Source organism: Equus przewalskii, chromosome 13, assembly GCF_037783145.1.
Source record: "Equus przewalskii isolate Varuska chromosome 13, EquPr2, whole genome shotgun sequence".
Lineage (NCBI taxonomy): Eukaryota > Metazoa > Chordata > Mammalia > Perissodactyla > Equidae > Equus > Equus przewalskii.
This window is the reverse complement of record NC_091843.1, coordinates 91,414,157-91,432,798: the sequence shown is the minus strand read 5'-3', so window position 1 is coordinate 91,432,798 and position 18,642 is coordinate 91,414,157. Positions and strand designations below refer to the sequence as shown.

At 47.7% G+C, this 18,642-nt stretch overlaps 1 protein-coding gene across 1 annotated transcript; it reads left to right on the top strand.

The window, feature by feature from the left end:
* The first annotated feature begins 2,147 nt into the window (after positions 1-2,147).
* CARTPT (CART prepropeptide) lies at positions 2,148-4,642 on the top strand. The gene is made up of 3 exons (XM_070569878.1): positions 2,148-2,856; positions 3,183-3,266; positions 4,109-4,642. The coding sequence occupies exons 1-3, from the start codon at positions 2,698-2,700 to the stop codon at positions 4,214-4,216; spliced, it is 351 nt and encodes a 116-aa protein (XP_070425979.1). The 5' UTR covers positions 2,148-2,697; the 3' UTR covers positions 4,217-4,642.
* Positions 4,643-18,642: the final 14,000 nt, after the last annotated feature.

Below are 18,642 nucleotides of genomic sequence, written 5' to 3'. Positions count from 1 at the left end.
CTGGCTTACTTTACAGGAGAGTCCAAGGGTCCCTTTCCCAACCCCTCAATGAAATGTGGTACCCTGCTTCCACAAAGATAATAGCACCAACCCAACATCAGGAGGACTTGAGCTTCTGAGATATTTTTCCAACGCAAGTGGCACAAAGGGAAAGCTATTATTTGTGTCTGGGTAGAACAAAATCTAAGAGAAAGTACTGCGTTGGGAATACCTCATCTTTGCAGAAGGATGGGCTAAAATCCTATTTGCGGCTATTTTTCTTCTGAAGCTTAGAATGCTTTAAGATCACTGGAAATGGTTTCTGCAGTGAGTACCAGTGTGTCTCTGAAGCTTCAAACAGTAAAATGTGCTGCCACTGAAGTTTTGTTGTGTTGAATCAAGAGGTATGTGTGGAAGGCAGAGCTGGAGGATGTGTCAGGTAAGTTTTTAAGGTGGATTTACCCCAAAGGAAAATATTTTGATGCTGTTAATATGTATGCTATTCATCAGAAGACAGATTACTTCTGTTTTTTCTTGGTTTTTTTTTGTGAGTAAGAATGTCACTGAGCTAACATCTGTGCCCATCTTCCTCTATTTTGTATGTGGGATGCCACCACAGCATGGCTTGATGAGTGGTATGTAGGTCTGCACCAGGGATCAGAACCAGCCAACCCTGGGCCCCCGAGGCAGAGTGCGTGAACTTAACCACTAAGACACCAGTTGGCCCAAAGAGAGATTATTTATTCTTTTTGAGGAAGATTAGCCCTGAGCTAACATCTACTGCCAATCCTGCTCTTTTTGCTGAGGGAGACTGGCCCTGAGCTCACATCCGTGCCCATCTTCCTCTATTTTATGTGGGACGCCTGTCACAGCATGGCTTGACAAGCGGTGTGTAGGTCCACACCTGGGATTTGAACCAGCGAACCCCAGGCCGCCAAAGCAGAACATGCGAACTTAACTGCTGCGTCACTGGGTGGGCAGGAGAGATTATTTCTTGAACTGCTTCCCAGTGTGCATTGAGTAACAATTAAATACTTGATCAATGAAATAATGAGACACATTATGTATTAACTATCCCAGTGACCCACACTGTCTGCTAAGCAACAAGTCTGCGGGTGAGTAAGTTGGTGGATACTTTAGATTGGGTGTCAAGGACATTTTAAACTGAGATTTAAATGACAGGAAATAGTCAACGATTCTGAGATGCAGGAAGACTTTTCCGGGTAAGGTAAACACAAAGGCTCCCAGGTGGGAATGAGCTTGTCTGTTAGAGGACCAAAAAGAAGGCCCTGAGGCCGAGTGGAGGGGCCTGGGGCAGAACGTGGGGCGTGAAGTGGGAAAGGGTGCAGATCCCGGGGACTTTGTCAGTCAGGAAAAGGGATTTAGACTCGGGGCTCAGTAAGATGGGAAGCCAGTAGTGTATTTTCAGGGTAAAAACGCCCTGGATGGTGGTGAGTTACAGATCAGAGGAAAGCAAGAGAAGATGGGGTGAGGGTCGCAGGTAGGCAAGAAGGAGGTGGGGGCAGCTGTGCCGGTCTGGGTGGAATCAGGAGCCATTGAGAGAAGGAGGATGTGGGGAGAGATGTGGGTGTGCGGCAGGTAGGAGAAACCTCTGGGTCTATGGAGGAAACATGGGTTGTTGTACAGGAACTATCGCTTGTGTGCTGGCTGTAAGGACCCCTACCTTTAAAACACAGGTGTCTATGCAGGTCACCAAGGGCCTGGCTTATCACTGACTTCTGATCTCTGGAGACATTTCCACAGTCAGGAGTTGCATGTTTTCATCTTCTTTGGTTTCCTTCTGCACAGGCTTCTTGTACATCAGGGTGGGTGATGTGTAGGAGGGGGTCAGAGGATGGTTGGATTCGCCCCAAGGACAGGCTGAGATGCTGCACACAACCACTTACCTGGGTAGCTCAGAGTTCAAAGGAGAGGGCAGGGGGTTCAGGGCTCGTTGGGCTGAGGCCAGGCTTTACATACCCAGTCTCTCATTCCATCCTCCTGATATTTTTAAACTCCAGTTTACAAAAGAAAAAGGTGAGGCCCAGATAGGTTCTTTATTTTGCCCGAGCTTTTAAGTAGTGGAGCCAGGACTGAACCAGAATCTGGCCCTCTGCCTCCTCCACCGGGCCCCTGAATTGGGTGAGTCTGTTCCCCTTCCTTTCTCATCACCAAAAGATCCATCAAGGCACCCATCGTGGGGAGGCCATGATTCCTCTCTTTCAGAGCGCCTGGGAAGGTGCGCGGCAGACGTGCCCGCCTGGAGGCACACCCCCTGTTGCTGCCCCTGCGGGGCTGGGGCGAGAGGCAGGGCGGGGCTGGTGAGGCTGACTGCGCTGCCGCCCCCGCTGGGAGCCGGGGAGCGACCCTTCTGCGTGCGCCTGACTCCTATTTCCTAGTCCGTCCGCCACCCCCGCTCCCCATCCCTCACCTTCGCCCCTGACTTCGGCTCAGGCCCCTGGGGGAGCCCCTGGCCGCGGGCTGGCGGCGCTGGGGGCGCGGGGTCCCTGTTCCTTGCGCTCTGGCCCGTCCGTGCGCAGAGCCTCGTTCCGGGCGCCCGGGGCCCGCGGGCTTTGACGTCAAGCGGCGGCGGGGGCTGCCTCCAGACGGCTGACCCGGGCCCTCCTCCGCGCCCCTGCCCGCGCGCCCCCTCCCTGCGCCGCGCAGCTCGGCGGCTATAAAGGGCGGGAGCGCGGCCGCCGCGCCGAGTCCAGCACCATGGAGAGCCCCCGCCTGCGGCTGCTGCCCGCGCTCGCCGCCGCCCTGCTGCTGCTGCCGCCCCTGCTGGGCGCGCGCGCCCAGGAGGACGCCGGGCTCCAGCCCCGAGCGCTGGACCTCTACTCCGCCGTGGACGATGCCTCCCACGAGAAGGAGCTGGTGGGTACCCCCTCCGCGGCTGCCCTGGGCCCCGCGCGCTCCCTTCCTTTGTGCGCGCGCCTCCCCACCGCTCCCCTCCCACCGCGTGCCCAGAGTCAGGGCTCCCGCCGTCCGCCGAGGACCCTCCCGAGCCCCGGCCCCGAAGGTCGTAGAGCGGGTCCCCTGTCCCGGCTCCTGGACCTGCGGTCTGTGTGTGGGACACGCTGGAGTGGGGCCCCAGGGAGGAGTGCGTGCGGCGCGGGCTCATTGGAACTCGGGCTGGGAGTGAGCGCCCGGGCTGGGCTCGAAGCCAAGGCGGCAACTCGGCCTGGGGCGGTGTGTTGCAGATCGAAGCGCTGCAGGAAGTCCTCAAGAAGCTCAAGAGTAAACGCATTCCCGTCTACGAGAAGAAGTACGGCCAAGTCCCCATGGTAAGGCTTTGGGGTCCCCTCTCCCCAGGCTTCTCCGAGAGGAAAGACAGCACCTTGAGTCTTAACCACGGCTGTCCCCCCAGGATGTGGCTGCATAATTCAACTAATGGGCTTGCAGAATTCTGTGGGCTCCTTTTGTTTCCAACCGCAGCCTTGCCCTTGGTCTCTAAGGGTAAAGGGCAGCCTGGCCATTTCCGGGGGTGAACAGCTTGTGCCGGGACCAGCCTCGTCTGGGGTCTGTGTGGAAAGGAGCGTTTCCTGAAGAAGAGCGACTTTCACCTTGCGAAGAATTCTCTAAGTTGGAAGAGCCCTTAAATCTACTCTGTTCTTGTTCCCCCGATTTTCTTCCTGCCTTTCCCAGCACTGCTATTTTGTTTGATCTAAGTTCTAGGGTCAAAATTCTTGATTCAGGGCTAGTCACCTTCCTCGGAGAAAACACACACACACAGACACACACAAATCTTCCTTCTTGGGTTGAGGAGGTGGACAGCAGGGAGCAGGGGTTGTGAGAAAATATAGGTCTAATGTTTATTTCTTTAAAAAAGGGTCTGGTGGTTTTTTCCCTTTTAGTCAAGCAACTAAAGGAGCCAGGAAATGTGATTCCCGCCCCCCCCCCCCACACCAAGGTGGAAGGAAGTGGGAGGGGCTCAATAATTTAAATTTCTTTCTTTTGATGTTCTCTCACTGAAATGATAAGACAAGGCTCTCTGCATTTCAGGCCTGACTGTACTTGGACCTCTGGTGATGGAGATTGGGTCCACCCTCTCTCCCACGAGGCAGAAATTGTGTTGATGGGAGCCTGGGTTTGCTCATGCTGATGACCACACTTGTGTCGTTTGCAGTGTGACGCAGGAGAGCAGTGCGCAGTGCGAAAAGGAGCCAGGATCGGGAAACTGTGCGACTGTCCCCGAGGGACCTCCTGCAATTCCTTCCTCCTGAAGTGCTTATGAGGCACCTACTCTTCTCTTCTCCTTGATGCCCCAGTCCTGCCAGTTTCCCCGAGAGGCGAGGACCAGCCTTCATCCCTGGAGTTTGGCTTTAGCAACGAAGTTTGCCTTTCCCTCTGAGGGCAGGGGCTCTTTTCCTGCTATTTCCGAGTAAAATAATTCATTAGATGTTACTGTGTGACGGATGATGCCTTGTGTGGTGTGCCAAGTATTCTTTCTTATTTTATTTGTCTGACAAACTCCTGTGTATCTTTGTGTCAAGAAGGGAATTTCGCCCTGAAAATTGTATTTTTGTATGTGGCGTGGCAGGATGAAAATTAGATCTAGCTAATCTGGGTAATTGACATCACATCCTGGAAAATAAATCACCCCAAGTATCACAAATCAAAGCATGTACAAATTATACATAATAAAGTGTTTTTAATAATTGCTCATAGTGCATTGTTGTTTCTACGTGAGTAATTTAAGTGGAAATGGTAGAATTAATCATGCTGTTGTTTTCAAAGAGAAATATTTTAAAAATAGCAGTCTATCGGAAGAACAGCCCTCAGCTCTGAGGAGTTGTGGTCATTCATCAGGAGTTTGACACACGAGCTTCGGCACGCTCCATTTTTCTTTGCAGCGGTGCAGGGTGTGTGTGTGATGAAATAGAGAGGTGCAGGGTGTGTGTGTGATGAAATAGAGATGGTTGGCGTTGTTTATTGACACCTTTAGCTAGATCCCTTGATTTTAATAGTGAGACCAATAAAAGAGAAATTGTTTCAGACTTTAGCCACATTAAAAGCAATTTGAAAAATTAGGACTTTTGTTTGCGCAACTCCTTTACTAGAAAATGTACGGTGATAGAAAATGGACTCTTTGGGGGTGGTTGTTTGTCCGAAGGAAAGGAGAGAGCTGTATCAGGCGCTCCAAGGTGGGCACCCAATCTTTCCAACCAGGTAACACACAATCTTGGAAAAATTCTCTGTTCAAAGGAAAAGGAGTCATTTTAGTAACTTGTTTTGAGGGGAACAAATGAAAATTGATGGGGGCAGGTTCAACTCAAGAAATACAAACACCTTAAATGTAACATTTACTAGTTCTTTAAGTGTTTCTGAGTGCTTTCCTGCGTTGCGTTTCTGAGAGTTTAAACCAAACCAAGTAACATTTGAGAAGCAGCATCCTGAGAGGAACAGATGCTTCAGGTTCTTAATGCAAACTCCACAGACACCTGCGCAAGAGCAGAATTTAAAAAGCAAGTCCCCCCACAGATTCACGGGAGGCTGAATATGCTGCTCGAAAATAGTCTCACAAACAATTGCTCACTGCAGTGTTCTTTCTGTTCCTATTAGCATGGCGAATCCCCCCCTAGGAATCTTGCGAGATAGGTATTATTACCATTTTTCAGAGGAGGAAACAGAGGCCAAGAGAGATGACGGAACTTGCTCAAGCCACACAATCCTAAATCACGATTTCGGCTCGAATCCCTCTGAATCCAAAGATTTGCTTGTCCGTTCCCTCCATGTCATGCTGGGCAATTGGACAGGTTGTTTGGACTCCCGAATTTCCCAGAAAGCACTTCTTTCTCTAACAGGAATGAGCTCACTCGGGTACCAATGTAGTTTTGAGGGCTGCATTTCCATTTGAATTCCTCTGTAACAGGCTCAGTTGTGTTAAATTGTGTTACGTTCTAATCTTTGAAAACTGCAAAGAGTTATTTAACAGTTTCACAGTCTGCTATTTTTCCAGAAAGCATTTCAGTTAAAATCCTAACCTTGTCTTTGAGTCTCTTAACTGTTCCCGTTTCCATCAGTCCTAAATAAATCAGGCCAGGGATGACACTTGGAACTGCTTCTTATTTCACCCTGGAATGCTTCCCCTAAAGCAGGAGACACTGGAGGAATCTGTAGCTCAAAGAAAGGAATGAGAACTCTGCTCCAAACCTCATTCTCTGTGCCCCTCACCCTCCTCCAACTATGTCATCCCTCCTTTCTTGGTTGATATGACCAAAGGGTATGGACTTATGGGGCATTGGGGAGGCGGAATCTGTGGCCTGGGTATCAAAAGACTTTTGCCCAAAATTTTGTCTGAGGGGCTCAGATTTTAAGTTCATGGTGCTAATGATACTCTACACTCATGGCGGCAACATTCAATCTTCAGTGTCCTCTTAGCTTCTCATTTTATCACTGAGAGCTCCTCTTCAAATAGGATGACTTAGTGTGTTTAACGATTGAAGGTCCCTGTGGTAGAGGACAAGAATGTAAGATTAAGAATACTTTAATGAGAAAAGTTGTTGCCCATATGTGAGCCCCAGAGACCTTCTGAGACTGGCTGAAAGGTCAGGGGTCTGAGGGTCGATAAGCAGCTACATGGGGAACGTCACAAGGCACAGGAGTGATCGCCCAGACAGGCCATCCTCACAGGGGCCTGGAGATGACTCAGGAAAGTCCTCTAGCAAGAGGACCTTTCTCACTTACAGCCCCCCTTCCCACAGTAGTTACTGATATTACATCCCTCACCCTGTCCCGGGGTCTGGAGGGCTGTGTAGACATGGTCTACCTGCGTAGCTACCCCTCCCAATCCTGATAATGGTGTGTCTGAATCTGGGTATTGACAAAGACTTTCTGTTTGATCAAACTTTAGTCCGTCTCTTGAAGCTTCTCCTGGGCCCATCTGTGCACTTCTCTAGAAAACCTAGTTTTAGCAAGAACCCTGCGAAGTTGGTTTATCAAGAACTGTCCCCGCCCCTGATATCTGACCACCCTCGGTATCTGGTTGGGTTCCTCATCCTCCACCATCCTCCAGGTGCTGTCTGACCCTCTGGCCTGTCGTCAGCAAAGATCCTACTAGGTGGTTTACCCCGAACCCCTTTATCTCTTAGTAATTTCCCATCCTCTGACCCCGACCTGCTCCTCGGCTGTAAATTCCCACTTGGCTGCACTGTATTTGCAGTTGAGCCCCGTTGTATAGTGAGGTCTCTTTTTCACTATTGCAATAATCCTGAATAAAATCTGTTTTTGTGGCTTTAACTACTGTCCTGCTCTGGAGGGGACTTTGACAGGGGACTGTATTTAGGGAAGGGGGCTTAAGATTGTTTAGTTTAAGTAAGTTCCTCAGGTGGCACCCTAGGACCGTGGCAATGCTGAGCTAGTTTTTAGTATAGTTCATTCATTCCATCCTTTTTTGAGTGTCTCCCATGTGCTGGGTGTTGAGAACATGATGGTAAACAAGATAGACACAGTTCCTGTGCTCACAGAGTTCTTAGTCTATAGTGGGTTATAGTTTAGCGGTGAGAACAATTAATAACAAACAAAGAAATAAAAATGTTAAGCCATGAGAAATTCTATGAAAAACACTGTGATAGCAAATGAGGGGTCAGGAAAGGTGCTATGTGAGCTGAGAGTTGAAGGATAAGGAGCCAGCCATGCCAGAAACAGGATGGATGGAGGGAGAAGAAAGCAGAGTGCTCCAGGCAGAGGGTACGGTGTCCATAAAAGTTCGGGCAGAATAGTCGTTGACATGCTTGAGGGCCTGAAAGAAGGCCAGGCCTCTTAGAAAAGGAAGGCCAGATGAGGAGGGGGCCAAGTGGCTGTCCCTGTAAACAGGTCTGTGTGCCCCATCAGGCGTGCGCTGTTGCCTTGATCAGGTCCAGGTAGAATTAACAGATATTCATAAGGCAGGAGTATCTCAGGGGCAAGCAGGGCTGAGGGTGAGGAGGGTGGTTGTCCTGGCATCAACTTTTAGTCTTCTTTGTCTCACTGATGGATGGATGGCATTCTCTCTTGCTGGCTAATGCATGTTTACGGTTTATTTCCCTCCCCTGCCTGAGTGAGGGTAGCTCTCCAGGGTCCCTAGTCTCCAGGGTGTATCAGAACAACTGATTTGGCTTGACAATGCTTCATGCAAAGATTCCGGCTGGCGTCTCCTGAGCTACTGAGAAGAGGAATCAGCAGAAAGGAAGAGGTTAAAACTTTAGAAGAAAGTAGAGATAGCTGATGAAGCCAGGCTCTCGTCAAAGACGAGAGAATGGGATTCAGAACCAGGAAAAAGATCAGTGTTGGGGAGGAGAGAGAGCGTGAGAGAGCACAGGATGTCTACGGATGCAGGTGACTTTGTAGGTGCGTTGGCAGGAAGTGGGGGTAGTTATTTTATGGCTTCTGTTTTCCAAGTGAAGTAGGATATAAAGTCATCTGTTGAGAGGGGGGCGAAGCAAATTACCAATTCAATAATTATATATACACAATGTAGAAATTGATGATGGCCAAACTCTGCCTGAAAGTGACAGACTCACCATAATGACATGATATGTTAAGTACCAGACGGAGAGACAGATAAATTTAGAGGGCGTAAGAGGTGAGTTATCAAGGCTCATAGACAAATTGGTATTTGAATAGTCTTTGAAGAATGTGTAATACTTCAAAACATCAACTTTGGGGAAAATTCGTTTAAGGTGTGGGACATAGTGTGAATAAAAGCACATGGGGAAAGAGAATGTGGTCAGAAAGGACTCGAGCGCTGAGTCCACGGGGTGTAAGTGGTGGAGAAGGAGGTAAGGGATAGATAGTGGGGTGAGGGACCAAGGCTTTATTCCTGGCTGCAGAAAGATGTGATCAGAGCTGTGCTTTAGGCGGCTTATCCTGACAGCACAGTAAAGGGGGGACCAGAGAGGGAGGCCGGGGCGCAGGCAGGGCAGCAGGAAAGATTGTAGAAATCCCGACAGGGAGTGGTGAGAGCCTGATGGATGAGGCAGTGAGGACGGACAGGAGCTGCACAACGTGGGGGGAAATTGACTGGTCCAGAAAATCTGGAAGTCTGGAAACCACTGGACTCGTGGCAACTTATGTGGTTAGGAGTCTGAAGGGCCAGGAGGCTGGCATGTGGCAGAGAAAGGAAGCACGGGGGGATGCCGGCAGCGAGGAGAGGACTCGAGGTTTGACTCTCCAAGGGGCCAGGCCCTCTCCAGGTTTCTCCAGATCCCAGTCCCGGTGTGGTTTCACTGGGATGCGGCAGGCAGGGCAGCCCTGTGGCGGGGGCAGGCAGCCCAGTTTCCTGTCATGGCTCTGCCACTCTTGGGTTACCTCAATGAGCACGTCACGTCACCTTGCAGGGCCTCAGACAGGCAGACGTCTAAGATCCCCTTTCTGGTGGGGATATTTTGAGACTGAATTCTATCTATTTGATCTTATCCAATATTCCATCTTGGAGCAGCTCCAGCCCAGCTTGGTTTTGACCTGCAGGCTTCAACAAGAAAGAACGAGCCCCAAATCACCTCGATTCCTTAACTTTGGATTTTTAAAGAACTTTAATAATTTTCTTCACAGAGGTTTGGATTTATTAGGTTTTTGACTTTTTTAAGTTTTAGGTTTGTTATTTGGTGTCTAATTTTTTCGTGCTAATATGTACGCTTTTTAATTCTACCATATTTTATAAGTGGATTAACGGTGTATGGAAATGCTGTGTATCATGTTTATGGATTGATGAGATCCTGAACCTTCCTGTTAGTTCTAAATATTTTTTATATATTCTCTTGGATTTTCCATGCAGACAATCATGTTATCTGAAAATAAGGATAGTTTTCTCTTCCTTTCTAATTCTTATGCCCTTACTTATTATTTTGTCACATTGACTAGGTCTATACAGGTTATGGCTGGCACTCTTATCTTTTTCTTGACTTCAGTGACAATTCTTTTAAAGTTTGACAGAGAATTTATTATTTGCTTTTTTGCAGATTAAAAAAAAATACCGTTTCTTAGATTGGCGACTTTTCCTTCTATTTCTGGCTTGATAAGTTGTTTTTTTCCTCCCCAAGCATAAATGAGAATTGAATTTTATGGAATTTTTTTCTGCACTTATTGAATAATCATTTTTCCTCACTTAATCTATTAATAATCTGACTTAATCTACATCCTAGAGAAGCAGTCTGCCCCCAGCAGAGCTCCATGGATGCACGCTCGCGTTGGAGCATCTTAGTGGAGGACCAAGGTGGAAGATCAAGGCTGGAGTCCACGGTTCTGCAAAGTCCTGCAGCCGTCGCCCCTGATCCCACGAAGGGGGTGCGGGTACCGCCCACAGCCTAAGGGCCTGGGCGCCCCCCCCCCCCGGAGGCTAACATCCGCTCCTTCTGTGCCTGGGCTTCGTGCAGCAGAGAACCGCGCACTGGCTCCTGCTCTGCGCCCTCCCCTCCCACAGTGCTGTCTAGAGCGGCTGTTTGTGCTGCCTGGTGCTTCACCTTGTCTGCTTGACATGATACATTTATTGATGGATTTGCTAATTTGTTGGTAGATTCCCTGCTTTCAATTCACCTCCATCTCTGGGTGTTCCTCCCCTGCCACTGCTGCTCCCACAGCCGTTCCTTCTCTGGACTCCTCCGGGCAGTTCTATTCGGATGTAGAATCTTGAACTCATACATTCCCCATCTTCCTAGTCTCTTTTTAAACACTCTGGTATTTAGATCCAGATTTCCAACATTTAACTGTTTCTATATTTCCACTTTAGGAACAATTTGTTAATATTTGCATTAAACTTCCGAACCACATAGCAACACTTGTCTTGACTTAATTCTATGTTTTATTGGTTTATCGCTTGTTATTGATGCTTCTGTAACATTGTCTCAACTCTTGAGTTCTTTGTTCCATTCACTGGACTCTTCCTTCAAGTGACGTTTTGGGGACTGGTACTTGGATGTTACGTATCTGAATCTCGCGTTCTTGAATTTGTGTTTATTTTGCTCCTACAGGAACATATTTTTTAGACATTGATGTGGAAGTCTCTTCTCCTGCTGCTGGCGTTCTGTTTCCTGGCGTTGGGCTGAGGGGCTTTCACTGTGAGGGGCATTTCTTTCAGGTGTCTTGTCTGTCCCTCAGCCTTTGAGTAGTGATTATTTCCATATTTGAACTTCAGAAATGGCCCCCAGCATACCTTGGTATAGGTCTGTCTGCTTATTCTTGCCTGAACCTTCTTGAGTCCTTTCAACGGAAAGATTCAAGGTTTTCTTTGGTTAAGCAAAAGATGCTTCTCTCATTTCTTTGATTATTGTTTCTCTTTTGTATGTTTGGTTCTCTTTCTGGGATTCCTTTTATATAAACATGTTTCTGTGAACTATATCTTTTCTCCTTTCATCTTGATCTTTCCCCTCTGAGTCCTGGGGGAAAATCCTGGGGTTGTTCTCTAAGTCATAGATTTGGTTTTATTCAGTCATTAGTCTTCTGTTCACTAGATCGTTCCCCACAAAGGGAATTTCCCAAACTCCCAGACGTAAAAGGCAAATACTCGCGAGAGACCCAGACCACTCGTCACTCGTGCTTCTGTTGGGGTGAGTTTTCCACGGTGTCAGGGCCCTGTAGGGAGACCCCGGGACCAACTTTGTCTGCTTCACACTTTGCCAAAGCCTGTCTCTGGCTGGAGCTCTCCAAGGCTTGGCACACCCCCATTGGGAGAAGGAGGGCCACGGGCTCGGGATGGCATGGGAGGGGGATCCTGGTCCCTCAAATCACAACATGATTATAACAGGAATGATGTTTTTACATCTGCAATAATAGAAAAAAACCTCCTGTTTTTACTTTGCACTTAGTAAGGCGAGGGGAGAGACAGAGAGCGAGAGAGAGAGCGCGTGCCTGTGTGCTGTGCTGGGGAAGGGTTGAAGAGGACATTTGGAAAAGGGCAGTTGGGGAAGAACACAAGTGTCACAGGAGTATTCATTCAGGTCTCTGCTGTGCAGGGCGCGTATTGGAACCCTCTCTTCCCGCTCCCCAGTGGATTCTTCAGTTAATTCTTTGCTACTCAAAGTAACAATTGATGTGGTTTTATTGAAAAAAGTGCTTGTCAATATTTCCTTCCTTTAGCCAATATCCAGCACGGTAAGTTGGCTGTACATCCGTTCTTTCCTTCATTCATTATTCAACAGACGTGTTTGAGCACCTGGCTGTGTCAGGCACTGTGCTAGTGTCAAGGGAGGGAGCAGATAAAAAAAGGGTCAAGATGGCCACCCTCAGGGAGCCTGTGGTCTTTGTAACGAGAAGGCTCTCTGTAGGTGGGACCCATCCAGGTGGGCCAGGGAGGGAGACGGATTCCTGCTGCAACCACGAACCCCTCCCTCGGGAATTTCTTCTCCTGGATCATCTCCTCTTTCACCTGTTCCTACACGACGCTCTTTACTCTCGTTTTCCCAGCTCGCCTGTCACTCCCTTTGTCTGTGTATCTCAGCTCCTGACATTGGTTTCCAACGCTTTGGCTCTGATAACCCATTTTGGAGACACTCTCCAGCTATACTTTGGCTCTCTTCTCCTTACACAGTTCTCAGTTTTGCTCTCTGGCCCCCCATCTCTGTGGTTGTTGTAAGAGACCCGCTACCTCCTCCCCCCACTTTCCGGCAGTTAGGGACCAGGCCTAATTCCCACTTAGCCATTCTATAGGGAGAATCTGATAGCATCCACCATCTGCCAGAGGGCCCTCCTCCCAGTTTTAATCCAGAAAACCCAGCCTGTTTGGATGACAAAAGCTGAGCCTGTGTGTGCAGACTCCAGGAAGCAGTGCTACACGCAGCTTCTGGTTCTCTGTCCACCGTCCCCGGTTCCCCAGAGCACTTCCACACCGTCGCCAAGGACAACTGCGCACAGGGGCTGTATGCTCTGTGGATGACTGAAGCCGTTAATAATTTACCAAACGCCAGTCGCTGCCTTTTATTAATTATCACTATGCTAATGATGTCCCTCAGGAAAAGGGAAAAATAATTCTCCCTCTAACGCAGGCTCAGAGGAGACAGATCATATTTCATAAATAAATCAGGGGTGGGCGTTTTGACTTGCATTTCTTTGAACTCTTCCTTCTTGGGGATAGAGGAAGTAGAAGTAGGCGTAATCGGATCAGACGAAGGAGGCGAAGGTTCTGCTTGAACATCAGTGTTAATGGGCTGCTGACGTGGCCGTCGTCCAGCCTGTTCTCTCAGCTAGGAGATGCGGGCGCCCTTACTAGGGTGTCTTCTCAGTAGAGGTGGAGACTTTCTTAAAATGTGGCACCAAGAACTGGACACAGCCCTCTAAAACAAGACGGTCTCATAAAGCCACTGATGCCTGGGTTCCAATCACGACTCCTGCTATTGAAGAAGGCAGTTTTTTCCCACTTGATCGGAACTTGTTGACCCAAGGAGGACCAAATGAGTTGAACTGTGTGAATGGTACCTGAACACAGCGAATATTCAACAAATGTTAGCTACTCCAAAGAGTACAGAGAGTCTGCCTCATTTTCTAGGCTCTGTGTGTCCCTGAGATTTGTTTCAGACATCATGGGATGTAACAGAGGAATTTCGCTATTGCATCTGGGCAGCTGTCAGAGCATTCCTGCCTCTTAGCAAGAAGGAGTGGACAGGCGTCCAGAAGTAGACTCCCAGGTGGGGTGTCCCGTATCAAAACAGGCAGGGAAGCCCGAGGCTAACCGTGCCCAAAATTTTACTAGGTTTTTGGATCCGCTGTGTAGTTATAGGATCCTGAACCTGTTCTGGAAGTCTGGCAACTTTTCTTGGGTGGCAAGAAGGAAGTACACATTCATTCAACAAATATTTGAGTAATAAGCACTGTCCTTGGTGCAATTTTTTTTTCATTTTTTGCGTTATTACTACTTTTCATAAAAATTGAGTAAAAGAGAAAATAAGAAGAAAGTCATCACTCTTTTTTCAAAATACTGTATTATATATTTTAAAGTTGCCAAGTTTTTCTTTTCTTTTTTTTTTCAGGGGAAGATTTGCCCTGAGCCAACATCCGTTGCCAATCTTCCTCCTTTTTCTTCCTTTTTCCTCCCCCAGAGCCCCAGTACACGGTTGTGTATAGTTTTAGGTCCTTCCAGTTCTTCCAAGTGAGCTGCTGTGCAGCATGGCTACTGACAGCCGATTGGTGTGGTTCCAGGCCCGGGAACTGAACCCGGGCTGCTGAAGCGGAGTGCACCAAACTTAACCACGAGGCCGTCAGGGCTGGCTCGTCGTCACTCTTGTTTATTGGTCCAGGCTTGGGGGAGTTTCCTTCCTGAATCTTCCCCACGAGGCTGACTCCTGGTGTCCCCTCGTGAGTCCAGCTGGAGCCGTCCTGCGGAACCCTCCCTCTCCTGGTGCACTGAGATGGGCTGGGGCCTTCATCCCGGGGGAGGCGGCCTTCCTGCCACTGCCCTGGGCAGCCCTCGGGGCAGGTAGCTTTAGTCAACACTGAGGACCTTAGGGGAAGGACTCCACCTTTTTGGGGTGTGTTTTCCACAGATTTATATTTCCATGTCCCTTCTCACCCATGGTGGGATCTCCAGGGCTAAGAGAGAATGTGGGCCTAGGGACAGCAGAACAAGGAAGCCACTCAAATGGTTTTTGACTCGGGCTACATAGGCCAGTCTAGATCAGCCAAAGCAGGACCCCCTCGAATAGGGTCCAGTCTACCTGTCCAAGGTCCTGAGAGAAGGTTGGGGCAAAGCCCCGCCCGGAAATAGTTTGACTTTATCCTCTGTGTTCATTTCTTCTGCAGGGATCTGCTTGGGGTCTCTTAGGCCTCAGGAGACAGGTGCTGGAGAGGTTAGGGGTCTCGTTCACTTTTTTCTATTTCTTTCCTTCTTAGACACACACTGTATTCTGCAGACTGCGCTGGGTATGTCCTCGGGGGAAAAGTTCTACACAGAGTAGGGCTCCTGCCCTGGGACAGACACTCATGGTGACCTGTGCCCACCACGGAGCTGCTGTGGGTGAGTTTGGAGAGGAGATGAAGTGGCTTTTGGCCCAGGGCAGTTTCTTGGTGACCTCATGCTGTCAGCGTGCCTGCTGTAGATGCAGCTCAGGCGGAGATCAGGGCTCATGCACTAGGAGAGCATGCCATAGTGGCATCTGGTTTTGACAGGGGCAGGGATCCATTTGGGGGCCAGAGCAGACTTATCCAGAACTGTAACCTGCAGAGCAGTCACACTTCTCTGGAGCAAGGCCACTGCAAATGGTAGGGAGTCTTGATGTCTGGGTAGTGGGACCCAACATGGCCATTCATTTCTAGGACCTCAACTGATTCCCCCAAAACTAGACTGGGCTTCTGGGTTTGGGGTCTGGCGTTTGACCCTGATTATTTTTTCCTTTGTCCTGCTTTTCAGTAATTTTATTTCTGGTCTGTCACTCTAGATAAACAGATCTTATTGCAAAACAAAAAGGGGTAGTACAGGGAGTATTGTATTCACAGTGTCACAAAGAGATAATGCATTGAAAAGACTGGGAACATGGCCTGGGTTTGGATCCCTGCTCCATTACTGCCCAGATAGAACACCTGGGCCAAGTTACTAATTCTGTAAAATAGGGACATAAATAATCATCTCTAGGATTGTCCGGAAAATAAAATGTGAATGTGTGTTAAGTACTAAAACAGTGCCTATTTAAGTATCTGCTTTTATTGTTTATGTAATTAATTGTTTACTGCTTCTTTCCCTCAATAGCTTCCCAAGGATAAGGACCACGTCTGTTTTGCTTACCAGTGAATTCCCAGAGACAAGCACAATGCCCAGAACATGACAGAAGCACAATTTATTTGCCGTATGAGAGAATGGTTTTAAATGGTTCAAGGTTCTTCAAAGTCAGAGAATAAAATAGTTGAGGAAGTGCCAGGTTTCGAGGTTAAGCACAAGGCCGCGGAGATGTGTTGCTCTGGGTATGGACAGCCGCACCCAGGCCTTTGTGTTCCATTCTATTTGGAGAAGTGGAGGAACGGGGAAAAGAACAGGAAGTGGAGTTGTGGGGAGTGCTTGTCATGAGGGGATGTGTGCATGACTCACGGAGAATGTGGATCAGGTCTGCGGGCAGAATCTAACCCTCGATTCATAAAATCAAAGTTAAAGGAGAAATGGAAATGACACTGGAGATTTTAGATGAATAAGATGGGTATGAAGGAAGAAGGGGCCTCAGGAATGGAGGCACCACCACTGGGCATTTCTTTGGGGCCCGTCTGTATGGAGAGGGGATCTCTCCATCCCAGCATGTAAGAATCTTAGTGTCGCAAACTTTTGTCAACCATGGTTCCCAGCAGAGCTTTCTGATTGTGCCCACTGGACTCCAGACAACAGACGTGGATTAACTGGTATCCTGGTAAAGATAAAAAATACTTCTCTCTGACTCCCAGTCTCCCACCCTCACTTTATTCATCCCCATTCTTCTCCTAGAGAACACTCATTGTTTGCCCTGGCTGGTGAAGACAGCCTTGTGGGTCTGGACTCTTGACGGCAGCCTGTGATGGTTGCTGGGGAGAGTCAGACTGGGAAAGGGGTCTTAGGTCTTAACTGAATGGTGTTTGAGGTGGTTAATGAATGACCTTCTTTGCTGAAGTCTTTGCCCAATTTTTTTTGTGGGGGGGGGAAGATTAGCCCTGAGCTAACTGCTGCCAATCCTCCTCTTTTTGCTGAGGAAGACTGGCCCTGAGCTAACATCTACACCCATCTTCCTCTACTTTATATGTGGGACGCCTGCCGCAGCATGGCTTGCCAAGACAGGCCATGTCCGCACCCGGGATCCGAACCGGCCAACCCAGGGCCGCCGAAATGGAACGTGCGCACTTAACCGCTATGCCACTGGGCCGGCCCCCCTTTGCCCGTTTTTAAACGGGGTTATGTGTCTTTCTGCTGTTGAATTATAAGAGTTCGTTTGGTACTCTGGACACTGGTCCCTGATCAGATATATGATTTGCAAATATTTTTCCTGTTATCTGAATTGTCTTTTCACTTTCTTGATAGTGTCCTTTGCAGCATCGAAGTTTTAAATTTTGATGCAGCCCAATTTATCTATTTTTTCTTTGAATTGCTTGTGCTTTGGTGTCATATTTAAGAAACATTGCCTAATCCATAGTCACAAAGAATTACTCCTATGTTTTCTTCTAAGCGTTTTATATTTCCAGCTCTTACATTTAGGTTTGTGCATTGGTTTTGCATTGCTGCTGCAGGAAATGACCACACGCTTCATGGTTTAAAGAGCACAAACTTATTGCCTTATCGTTCAGAAAGTTAGAAGTTTGAAATGAATCTCCCTGGGCTAAAACCAAGGTTTTAGCAGGCTTGGGGAGAGGAGGTGATGTATTTGGGGATTTTATTAGAATAAAACTAAGTAAGCTGCTTGGTGATGACTCAGGCCACTTTGGTTGAAGAGTGACATCTGTGCACCCATAAGGCCTCAGTGTCCCCTCATGATGTTGCCGAGAGACATCAATACACCTATTGTCCATTGTATTTGGCAAGTAAGGTGATTATCTCAGCATGAAAGACGACATATAAACGCACATGGAGAGTGAGGGAGTAGTCACTGACACTTTCTCTAGCAGACAATAGCACAGATGATGGATTTTAGGCTCTTTTGGAAGGTAAACCAAAATGCAGCATCCCCAGGGCCTGAGGAAGCCGAGGGCTCTTCTGCTTCTGACCGCTGCTGATGTCACCCAGGTTTCTGCTTGTCTTCATTAGACTGAGAATAGCCAAACACTGTTCACTGAGACAGATATTGATTTTGCCCAGGAAGTTCTGTCATCGACAGTAATTGTAATTGCTTTTTAAGATTTATTAGATCAGGAAATCTAATAAATTTTCCATGAGTCCTCTCCCCACTTTCTGATGGTATGTGGCATGATCTGACCAAGTCATTTCTAGAAAATGGGCCCTGAAACAGGATGTGGTTATGAGATGCACACTGTCGCTTTTCTCCCGCTGGGGTTGATGAGGACACCTCCCGAGCTGTGGCCATGGGCTGGCAATTTATTCAAGTAAGCACTCTACTCCTTTCCTATATTTGTAAAATGAGAAAAATAATTGTACCTAGCTATTGTAAAAATTAACCAAATTTATTCACTAAATACTGAGAACATAAGAACACACAATAGGTGCTTAATGAATGCCAGCTATGGTTGTTACTATTATTATTAACAAAGACGTGAAAAGGCATCTGAGACATATGTTGTAGGGAACAGAATGGGTCTTTTTTAGGCTTGTGCTGAGCCCGTGAGGAAAGGCGCAGGGAGTTTGGGAAATAACTGGGTAGAAAGTTGAATCCCATCTGTGTTGAAGATAAAAAGAAACAAGCTTGTCTAATTATAAAGCTTTGCATATTTATCATAGAAAACATACAATTATACAAAAAGAAAAAACATATCCAAACTCCACAAGCCAGAAATAACCACTGTTAACATTCTGATACTTTTTCTTCACTTCTATAAATACTTGTGTTTTTAACGTATTTGGGTTTATGTGCTATGTAGTATTACTTTGATTTTTATATCTTATTTTTATTATCTTATATATGTGCTACATCAAAATGATATAATATGACATGTGTGTCACTTATAAAGCATGACAATATAATGAACTCTTGTGAATATAATCTAACTGTACTCCTCCTCCCTGCCCCTGAGGTCATCACTATCCCAAGTTTTGTGTTTCATTCCCTTGCTTTTAGAGAGTGACATCAGCAGCAA